Genomic DNA, 12,033 nt, shown 5'->3' on the forward strand with positions numbered 1-12,033 from the left:
ATGAAACAAATACAAAATAAAAAGACATGAACACAAGAACATGTTAGCAACCCCAAAACAGGCGTGACAGATCTCCCCCTCTATGTGCGGCTCCTGACGCCCAACCGTAACACCCACCCCAAACAAAACAAAAAGTCCAGGAGGATGGAAGACTGGAGGTGGTCCAGGTGGTGAGATGGAGGGCCAGGCCCATGAAGCGGAACCGGACCTGGATCATTACATGGACCGTGAAACAATGGGCAAGACCATGGCTCAAGGAGCAATGGTGGTCCTGGACCCTGGAGCAAGGGCAGGTCTAAACTATGGAGCAAAGGTGGGCCTGGATCGTGGAGCAGTGGCAGGCAGTGGGACTGTAGAGCAGGAGACCACAAGGTCAGATCCAGAGGTTCTTGGAGCCATGGCGAAACAGGCGGAGCAGGAAGCCATGACGGAGCTGGCGAGACTGAAACAGGGAGCATAGATAGGTTAGCAGTGGCCTCAGTGGCCATAACAGACCAGGCAGATAACTCACGGAAGGCCTCCGTGGCCGTGACAGGACAGACAGTGATTTCAAACGTGGGCACCACCACCTTGGGAGATTCTGCAGCGGAAGCCGCCACCTCTGGTGGTTATGCAGTGGACGCCGCCTCCGCTGGAGGTTCTGCAGCAGATGCCGCCACCTCTGGAGGCACTGGAGTGGATACATGGACAGGAGAGGCCTTAGGAGCTCATTCATGGACAGGAGAGGCCTCTGGAGCAGACTCGTGGACAGAAAAGGCCTCTGAGGCAGATTTGTGGACAGAAGAGGCCTCAGGAGTGCAGTGTGCAGCCCACACACTCAAAAAGGCGACCGCCATAATGGGCAGTGCAGGAGACAGTGGGATGCCTGCTGGGTTCATGGTGAAGGTCGTGTATTCTGTAACGAGAGTCCACTGAAGGCGAGTGTAGTGATGAACCCAAGTGCAGTTTGTTTACAAAGGTGAAATCCAAAATCCAAACATAATCCGAGACATGACATGACATGAACAGGCTTGCGATGAACAGACTTGGCATGGTATGAACAGACTAGACTCACCAACAGCGGGTTACAATATTAATACATGACAAGATACAATGGAACCAAATGGGCTACTTATAGCAAACAAAGAGGGTCACATGACATGAACAAACCAATGGGGACAAGACACATGACTTGGACAACCAATCAGAGCATGACATATACACAAGGCAGAGATATATGAGGCCAAGGGAAGCAAGACACTAACGTAATGAAACAAATACAAAATAAAAGACATGAACGTCTCGGTTACGTACGTAACCCTCGTTCCCTGATGGAGGGAACGGAGACGTTATGTCGTGACGACATTAGGGGATTTACTTGAGAGCCCCGACTGCCTCTGATAAGAGAAAACGCCAATGAAATTTGGCTAGTGGATTTTGCATACCTGAGCCACTCCCCGTGCATACGGGTATAAAAGGGCGACAGGTGCATCCACTCATCAGGTTTTCCGCTGAGGAGCCGAGAACGTGTCCCTGGCAACCAGCGATGGTTCAAGATTGTGGCATGGGGACATAACGTCTCCGTTCCCTCCATCAGGGAACGAGGGTTACGTACGTAACCGAGACGTTCCCTATCTGTCGGTCACTACGAGTTATGTCGTGACGACATTAGGGGTCTATGGAAAGCGCCACAACCTGAACCCCGTCACGACCTTGTGGCATGCAGATGTTGACAAGCTAGCGCGTGACAGACAAATGCGATGCGAAGGTCGCAACCTTCCCGTCGCCCCAGCGCAAATTCGCTAACCTTGGTGCCCGCAGGGACCACTGAGTACATTGCTGCTGGAGATAGCCAAGCCGCTGTTCCTTTCCCCAGAAATCGGAAGGGATTTCGACCTTCTATGAAAGACTGCTTCAAGTCTTTCCTGTTTGTTTCTACAGCCCGGCAGTAACGACGGGGAAGCGAGCCTTCCGGAGAAGGGCGCTACGGAGGCCACACCCTGCCCGAAGGGAGGTAACGTGTGGAGACACTGGTATGGACTGGCCCAAGCCTGGGGCAGTGCTACATACGCCTGGACCCTGGGGCAGATCCTACCTAGGAGAAGGGAGGAAGGCTGCCAGCAGGGTCTGACAGAGCTCTGTCAAAGGGAAGACACGGGTTTACCGTGAGGGAAACCGTACCGTGGATGAATACACATGTGGGATCACCCGAAGGGAATCAGGCCACACGGGCACCTAGCCGAGTACAGGGGCTGACCGGAGACCCGGGCAAGCTAACACCGGTACTGGGCCTGGCGTCAGACTGCTCCGCCCAGCCTGACTGCCAGGGGTGCTGGAGGAACTCCGCCAGGGTTCGCCGTCCGGGGAACTAACTGGAGGAGAGAATAGGCGCTCGTATCCCCGGGTAAGGGGGAATGGCGCAGCAAGCGTGACACCGGCCAACTCTTCCCGCCACTTACCTGTTACCCAACACACGGGAAGAGACTGGCTCAACGCGGAGACTGTAAAATCTCGCGAAGGTGTTCGGTGTCGCCCAGCCCGCAGCTCTACAGATGTCTGCCAAAGAGGCGCCGTGCGCCAGCGCATAGGAGGAGGCAACACTCCGTGTGGAGTGAGCCCTCACCCCGAGGGGGCACGGCTCGCCTTGGGATTGGTACGTCAAGGCGATGGCATCCACTATCCAGTGGGCCAACCTCTGCTTGGAGACAGCCTTCCCTTTCTGCTGACCTCCGTGGCAGACAAAGAGCTGCCCAGAGCTTCTGAAGCTCCGGGTGCGGTCCACGTATATGCTCAGCGCTCTTACGGGACACAGCAACGCCAAGGCTGGGTCTGCCTCCTCCGAGGGCAGTGCTTGCAGGTTCACCACCTGATCGCGGAAAGGCGTGGTGGGAACCTTAGGCACGTATCCAGGCCGGGGTCTCAGGACAACGTGAGAGTAGGCCGGCCCAAACACAAGGCACTCTTCGCTTACCGAAAATGCTTGAAGGTCCCCGACCCTCTTGATGGAAGTGAGCGCGGTCAGGAGCGCTGTCTTGGCCGACAGGAATTTCAGCTCGACTGAGTCCAGCGGCTCAAAGGGACCTCTCTGAAGTCCAGCCCGGACAATAGAGAGATCCCAGGAGGGCATCAGGGGTGGCCTAGGAGGATTTAACCTTCTGGCACCCCTCAGGAACCTCACGATGAGATCGTGCTTCCCCAGGGACCGGCCGTCAACTGCATCGTGATGGGCCGCAATAGCAGCCACGTACACTTTCAAGGTGGAGGGCGACAGCCCGCGCTCCAACCTCTCTTGCAGGAAAGAAAGCACCACTCCAATCGTGCATCTTCGGGGGTCCTCCCGCCGAGAAGAACACCAGTCCGCGAACAGACTCCACTTCAGCCTGTGGCAGGCCACTCAAGTCTGCCGCGTCCCATCCAGGAGCTGCACATGGCGGTTCCACAGAGCCGGACGCGGGTGCCGTATGGTGCCGAGCCCCTGAGAAAGAAGGTCCTTCCTCAGAGGGATGCGCCAGGGAGGGGCTGTCGCGAGGAGGGTGAGTTCCGGAAATCAGGTCCGGGTGGGCCAATATGGCGCAACCAACAAGACCTGCTCCTCGTCCTCCCTGACCTTGCACAGTGTCTGTGCGATCAGGCTCACTGGGGGAAACGCATACTTGCGCAGAGCCCGAGGCCAGCTGTGTGCCAGTGCGTCCGTGCCGGGGGGGGGGCCTCGGCCAGGGGGAATACAGCTGGCAGTGGGAGGACTTGCGGGAAGCAAACAGGTCTACCTGAGCTTCCCCGAATCGACTCCAAATCAGCCGGATCGTCTCGGGATGGAGTCGCCATTCTCCGGGGAAGTGAGCTGTCGTGAGAGCGCGTCGGCTGCACGATTGAGCTCCCCCGGAATGTGGACGGCGCGCAGCGATTTGAGCTGTGACTGACTCCAGAGGAGGAGATGGCGGGCGAGCTGTGACATGCGGCGTGATCGTAGACCTCCCTGCCGGTTGATGTACGAAACAGCCGCAGTGTTGTCCGTGCGGACCAACACGTGCTGGCCTAGGAGCAGTGGCCGGAACTGCTTTAAGGCCAGATGCACTGCCAACAGCTCTAGGCAGTTGAAGTGCCAAAGCAGTCGAGGCCCCATCCAGAGCCCCGAGGCTGCCTGCCCGTTGCATATAGCGCCCCAGCCCATGCTGGAGGCATCTGTTGTGACAACAACATGCCGGGACACTTGTCCTAAGGGCACCCCGGCCCGTAGGAAGGCAAGGTCCGACCAGGGGCTGAAAGAGCGGCGACACGATAGCGTGATGGTGACACGACGTGTCCCGCGGCGCCATGCCCATCTCGGGACCCGTGAGTGTAACCAGTGCTGAAGTGGTCTCATATGAAGCAACCCGAGCGGCGTGACTGCGGCTACGGATGCCATATGCCCCAGGAGCTGCTGAAACTGTTTCAGCGGAACCACTGTCCTGCCTCTGAAGGAACTCAGGCAGTTCAGCACTGATTGGGCACGCTCGTCCGAGAGACGTGCCATCATACTCACAGAGTCTAACTCCACACCGAGAAAAGAGATTCTCTGCACAGGGGAGAGCTTGCTCTTTTCCCAGTTGACCCGAAGCCCCAACTGGCTGAGGTGCCGGAGCACCAGGTCCCTGTGACCACCCAACTGTTCTCGCGATCGGGCCAGGATGAGCCAATCATCGAGATAGTTGAGGATCCTGACGCCCACTTCCCGTAACGGGGCAAGGGCGCCCTCCGCCACCTTCGTGAAGGCACGGGGAGACAGGGAGAGCCCGAAGGGGAGGACCCTGTACTGCCATGCCCGCCCCTCGAACGCAAACCGTAGGAACGGCCTGTGTCGAGGGCGAATCGAGACATGAGAGTAAGCGTCCTTCAGGTCGATCGCTGCAAACCAATCCACGGAGTGAACTCATCTGCGTCAACATCTTGAACGGGAGCTTGTGTAGGGCCCGATTCAAGACTCGCAGGTCCAGGATTGGCCGAAGGCCACCGCCTTTCTTGGGCACGATGAAGTAGGGGCTGTAAAAACCCCTGCCTCATCTCGGCTGGAGGGACCGGCTCGATTGCACCCTTTGCCAGAAGGACAGCAATCTCCTCGCGCAGGACAGGTGCATCTCGGACTGCCACCGAAGTCTCGAGGATGCCGCTGAACCTGGGCGGCCGCCTGGCGAACTGAATCGCATAGCCGAGTCGAACTGTGCGAATGAGCCAGCGAGACGGGCTGGGTAGCGCAAGCCACGCCCCCAGATACCGTGCAAGCGGCACCAAAGGCCCAATCGACGTGCCCGCAGTGGTGCAGCGAGGGGGAGTAAGGTTGGATGGAACAGAAGGCAGTGCGTTCTGACTCATCCCCACAAAACTCCCTAAGTCCCCGGGGGGACTGGCTAGAGGTGCGCGGGGAGGCATCGCGTCCCCAGACCGCATTCTCTTGGCCACTGGCAATATGGGTCTCGGGTGAGAGTGAGGAGGCATTGCGTCGCACACTGTCAGCCCGCAGACCTGGGAACCCGGAGGGAAGGGAAATTGCTCTTTCTTTGACAATGTGGGTACCACTGGCCCTTGAGCCAGTGGCGGAACAGAAAGAAAAGAAAACACAGGATTCTCCACCCGGCCCTCCTCCGGGGGAAGGAGCGACGCTAGCCTCGTCGTCTCCTGGGAAAGAGCAAATTCCTCCATCTCCGGGTTGTGCGCGTCAGGGCCGCTTTGTCGTCTTCCTGGAGGACTTGGCGGCCGGCTGAGGCGCAGGGGGCGCCGCACTCCTGCGAGAGGCTCGACGCACCGGCCTAGGTGACGATTCAGCACGGGGCGGAGCAGCTCTGGAGGACGCAGGAGGGCGCCCACGGCGACCAGCAGACTGGGGCCTGGCCCTTGGGCCAGCGGTGGCAGCTGGAGCATCCCGCCGTTTAGGGAGGATGTGCTGAATTGCCTCCGTCTGCTTTTGTACTGCCGAGAATTGCTGGGCAAAACCCTCGACAGTGTCGCCAAATAGCCCCGTCTGGGAGATGGAGGCGTCGAGAAAGCGTACTTTGTCGACGTCCTTCATCTCGGCCAGATTGAGCCAGAGATGGCGCTCTTGGACCACTAACGTGGACATCGCCTTCCCGAGGGACCGCGCCGTGACTTTCGTCGCCCGGAGAGCGAAGTCAGTCGCCGTGCGCAGCTCCTGCATCAACCCGGGTCGGGACTACCCTCGTGCATTTGTTTTAGTGCCTTGGCCTGGTGAACTTGCAGGATGGCCACGGCATGCAGGGCAGAGGCGGCCTGGCCCGCAGCGCTGTAGGCCTTGGCGGCGAGTGCGGCCGTCAGCTTACAGGCTTTGGACGGGAGACGCGGACGATTCCTCCAGGTGGCGGCGTTTTGCGGGCACAGGTGCACCGCAACCGCTCTCTCCACCTGGGGAATATCCACGTACCCCCTGGCCGCCCCGCCATCGAGGGTAGTGAGGACGGAGGAGGGAGACGAGCGGCTTCTGGCCGAGAAAGGGGCCGTCCACGACTTCGTCAGCTCCTCATGCACCTCCGGGAAGAAAGGCACCGGGGCAAAGTGCGGCCGCTGGTCGCGTTTTGCGCCGATGAACCAATCATCCAGCCGCGAGGGCTCGGGACTGGGCGGTCTGTTGACCTCCAGCCCGATACTCACGGCTGCCCGGGCAAGCATGGCCGTCAGCTCTGGGTCCGGATCGGCAGTGGCGACAACACCCGAGGGGGGCAGCCCCGCCGATCGTTCATCCTCAGAGGACGAAAGCCCATCCCCCGATGCCGCGATCGACATCTGATCCTCGGGCGGCGCACCGAATGAAATGCTGGCGGCCCCGTGAGGCAAACCAGCGAAATCACTCGGGAACCGGACGGAACAAGCGCTGCGGGAGGAGTAAGAGGTCCGCGGGGACGTGCCCGGCGGAGAAGCTCTTACCGTCACCCTCAGATCTCCCAGAGCGCCAGCCGGCGGTCCTCTGCTCGAGCCAGAGAGACCGGGACGGGTGGCGGCAGAGGGTGCCAATCCTTTCAGAAAGGAAAGGCGAGATCGCAGCGTTGCCATGTTCATACGCCCACAACAGGCGCATGACTCATCCACAAACGCATCTTCAGCGTGCTGGATGCCCAGACACTGAAGACAACGCTCGTGACCGTCATCCGAGGACAGGAAGCGACCGCAACCAAGAGAACACGGACGGAACGGCATCTTTAAAAAGACGCGAACCGCCCAGTGTTTTAGAAATTTGCTCTTTCAGGTGAAGTGCCCAGGGGAATCGCTGCTGCAGGGACACCGCTGTCTGCACCGTAACGCCACCCAGGAACAAACTTCGAGGCAGACGGCTTTGTGGAGATCTGATCTGTTTTGAAGATTTCTCATCCACTCGGCTCCGAAGCAAAAATCTGATGAGTGGATGCACCTGTCGCCCTTTTATACCCGTATGCACGGGGAGTGGCTCAGGTATGCAAAATCCACTAGCCAAATTTCATTGGCGTTTTCTCTTATCAGAGGCAGTCGGGGCTCTCAAGTAAATCCCCTAATGTCGTCACGACATAACTCGTAGTGACCGACAGATAGGGAACACAAGGACATGAAACAACCCCAAAACAGGCGTGACACTTATTATTATTTTTTATTACATGGCAGCAACAGGTTAAGTCATAATTCTGACAAGAGAAGTATGAAATGTGATTTATAAACTTGCAATTGAGACAAAAAGTCATATGTAACAAAAAATTGCAATTGCAATAAAGAAAATAAAAATATCTTAATTGCGAGATAAAAAGTTGCAGTTATCTTTTTTTATTTTGTGGCAAAAACAAGCTTCCAACCAGGCATATTAGAGGAGGCAGAACAGAGAGTCAAAATAAGGGAAAGATGCAACAGTTGATGCTGTTGCTTTGATAATGGATACGTCATAAGGTGCTGTTATGGTTAGGAAATCTGAGAGAAGTGAAGTGCCATTTGCTAACACCTTTGTATGAAGATTTTGGTGTGGGTCAAAAAGACTAGGTAGAGGAGCACAGGTGTTGAGGTGTTTCCAGTAGTGCAAATATGTGTAATACATGTTTGTGTCTGTGGTCTGCAGGTGTATACACGGTATGGGAAATGTTACACATTTAATGGAAACAAGACATCACCCAAGCGGGTAAGGCAAGGCGGCACAGGAAATGGACTGGAGCTGATGCTGGATATTCAGCAGGATGAGTATCTGCCCATCTGGAGAGAAACCAGTGAGTGACAAACACCATTGCTGCCACTTTGCATCTCACTTAATGACTGTAGTGAAAATGACTTTGAAGCATTTCAGTATTCATTTTACTCTTTACTGCTAAGCTGATTGTTTTGAACAATGTAATTATCTTTATATACTACCATTTAAAACTTTGGGGTCGGTAAGACTTTGAAATGCCTTTTAATCTTACCAAGGCTGCAGTCATATATTTGACCAAAAATACACAGTACAAACAGTAATATTGTGAAATATTATTACAATTAATAATAACTGTTTTCTACTTTAATATATTTTAAAATGTAATTTATTTCTGTGATGGCAAATCTAAATTGTCAGCAGCCATTTCTCCAGTCTTCAGTGTCACGTGATGCTTCTCAAGATACATTTCTTATCAACATTCTAAACATTATTTTGTGGAAAAAAGTGATACTGGACATGATTCGTTAATAAACAGAATGTTAAAAAAAGAATAACAATCTTTTGTAACATTATAAATGCATACTGTCACCTTTCATTAATTGAATTTGAATAAAACCATATATACATATATATATATATATATATATATATATATATATATACACTTGCAAGAAAAATAAGTGAAATATTTTCAATTTCCTGGTTTTAAATTGGTCATGAAATGAGATCTGGGGCCCCATTTATAACCGTTGCGTACGCACAAAACCTGCCCTGAAAGAGGCATACGCCACTTCCTATGCAAAATGTGGGATTTATAAAAACAAACTTGATGGGAAAATTTGGGCACCTACACGCAAACTCTGACCCATGCGTACGAACCCTTTTTCCAGGAGTGAGAAAATTTATGAAGTAAACAATGATTTTAAACTCTGTTTTCATATCGATATACATGTTTACATTAAATATTCCACTCTCATAATGTAAATAAGCACTGAAATTACATAAAGTCGGTTCATTGTCCAGTTTGAATAGGTCCAATGAGAATAACCTACTGTAAAATCGCAGCTGCACGGAGGTGTTAATATCGTGTGAAGGCATCTCCTCAACATTATACAACTGGAAGCAAATGGTAAGATTTGCACGTTTCATTTTTAAAATAAGTCAGTGAAAATACAGACAATTGTATTTACACTGCAATAAATATAGGCCTATTTGTTTCCACTAAAAATAGCCAGTGTAAAAGAATGAGATCAACTTTATTCTTTATAACTTTAAAACTTTATTCTAAAATATTTATTTGATAACTATTTTAAACAGTTTTGTTTTTAATGAATATTTTGATATATTTATTCTAGAACATGACAAAGAGACTTTTAGCAACAACAACAAAAAAATGTTTGGCACAAATGGCATCTATAGGCCGTATCACATATTTCCTTAATGTCTTGGACCTTTGACGGTGTTAAACATGGTGTCACGTGGATGGGAATATGCATGGAGATGATATGCCGATGAGGTTATGCATAGTAAAACTAGGCGTTGTAAGCTCCATATATGGTGATTTCGGGGAGGGGTCGGGTTGGAGATGCACGTACGCACAATCTTCCCCTAACTGGGATTTATAAAGGGATTTTTGCACAGGTTCCGTCGTACGCATTGTTTTATAAATCTGAAAACTTTTGTGCGTACGCAAAATCGACCTTTTGGGCCTACGTACACTTTTAGGATGAAATCCACGGAGAGTTTTATAAATGAGGCCCCTGGTCTTCACCAAAGTCACAAATATCATCAAACACAATATTTCTAAGGTGATAAAACACAAACAGTCATGATCTTTCACGTTTTTATTAAATACACCCATCAAATATATAAAGTGATGGTGGAAAAAGTAAGTGAAACAGTGCTTTAATAACTTGTTGAAACACCGTTGGCAGCAATAACCACAAGTAAGCACTTCCTGTAGCTGTGTATTAGACCTGTACAACATCCAGGAGTAATTTTAGACCATTCTTCCTTACAGAACTGTTTAAGCTCACCTTTAAATGGCTCTCTTGAGGTCATTCCACAGTATGCATGTTCTTCCCAAACAGTTATATTTTTTCCACAAGACATTTTCTCAGTAGTGTTGTGGAGTGTCAAGGTGGTTTATGGCAAACTTTAGGCATGCTGCAATGTTTTGTTTGGAGAGCAGTGGCTTCCTTCGTGGTGTCCCAATAGGGTCTAGCTGCAGACTTGCACTTGTACTCTCAGTACTTGCACTCTCAGACTTGCACTTTCAGACACTTGCGCTTCCGCCAGTGACGTCACTTGCAGTCTTTTTTATTTTTTTATTTTGTTCTATTTATTGATTATTTTTTGTTTGAATCACTCAACATTTTACAACAGTAGCCAGGTGGTGAAGACAAGAAAAAAGAAACTAAATTACAATGTCAGTTGCAATCGCCGCTTGCACTTTCCACTATCTGCGACGTCACTTGCATTCGACACGAATCGTGAGATGCTGTGGTGGTTAAACGATTAAAACTAATTTAATACAATACGAACAGGGTCCTGCAAGTCATCTGTAGGAGAAAAAGACAAGACCCGCAAATCCGTGGCAACAGAACAGCAGAATATGCCATAAACCAGAATAACCATAAACACTTAATATGGCTTAATGTGTTAAGATACATTAAGTGCAATTAAAAGATCAAATTCGATGTATAAATGTACTACAAGGCAAGCAGACGGCCATGAACACAATACGCTTTCACTAGTCCTCCCATACAGCAAAATGCTCAATGTGGCATAATGGACTAAATTTAAACATCATATAATAATAATAAGGGACTGGGTATTCTGTAGTCTGACTAAGATGATAAAGACAATTCATTAGCCTATAAGTCTTTTTGGCACAAAGATACAGACCAGCAGATATGAACGTGCATTATGAAATGCATTAAGTGATATTAAAAGGACGCAATGCGTAAAATTGCACGTTAAACGTAGAAAATCATTTTAAATAAAACACGTAATATAGCTTAATGGACAAAGACAATGATTTAAAAGAGCTGTAGAATGTTTATTCTATTTGGAAAAACACTTAACGTGAAACTTTGCGTGTTGCGTTTATTACATTAGTTATGTATATTTTAATAATGATGAGGAGCATATTGAGTTTGCTCTTTATCATCTTAGTCCATTATGACACATTATCCCATGTTTTGCGGAATGGGAGGAAAATACTATATACATATTCATTATATTAATAAACTGTATATTGAAATTGATATTTTAATAGCACTATCTTAACATATTAAGTGTTTATGGTCTTCTGCGGGAGGAAAACGCTTAACGAGAAACTTTGCACATAGCGTTCATATTCTGCTGTTCTGTTGCCACGGATTTCCGGGTCTTGTCTTTTTCTCCTACAGATGACTTGCAGGACCCTGTTCGTTATTGTATTAAATTAGTTTTAATCGTTTAACCACCACAGCATCTCACGATTCGTGTCGAATGCAAGTGACGTCGCAGATAGCGGAAAATGCAAGCGGCGATTGCAACTGACATTGTAATTTAGTTTCTTTTTTCTTGTCTTCACCACCTGGCTACTGTTGTAAAATGTTGAGCGATTCAAACTAAAATTTATTAATAAATAGAACAAAATAAAACAGACTGCAAGTGACGTCACCGGTGGAAGCGCAAGAGTCTGAGAGTGCAAGTGCAAGTCTGCAGCCAGACTCTTCTCTGGTGTCCTTCCATGGATGCCATGCCTGTTCAATGTTTTACGTATGGTTGACTCATGAACATAGATGTTAACCAGCTTCAATGAATCCTCCAAGTCTTTAGCTGTTACTCTAGGGTTCTTTTTCACCTTATTGAGCATTATGCGTTATGCCTATGCCACTTCTATGGAAAGTAGCCACAGTACTATATCATCACAGTAC

The 12,033-nt window shown here is 50.2% G+C and overlaps 1 protein-coding gene across 1 annotated transcript in view; it reads left to right on the plus strand.

Moving 5' to 3' along the window:
- LOC306879703 (acid-sensing ion channel 4-B-like) overlaps positions 1 to 12,033 on the plus strand; it is a 59,958-nt gene that overhangs the window by 37,968 nt on the left and 9,957 nt on the right. Inside the window, exon 2 of the mRNA XM_079432845.1 lies at positions 8,042 to 8,186. Within this exon, the coding sequence (XP_079288971.1) occupies positions 8,042 to 8,186 (145 nt within the window). The remainder of the gene's footprint in view (positions 1 to 8,041; positions 8,187 to 12,033) is intronic.

The sequence above is a fragment of the Barbus barbus genome (genome assembly GCF_936440315.1).
Source record: "Barbus barbus genome assembly, chromosome: 13".
Taxonomy (NCBI): domain Eukaryota; kingdom Metazoa; phylum Chordata; class Actinopteri; order Cypriniformes; family Cyprinidae; genus Barbus; species Barbus barbus.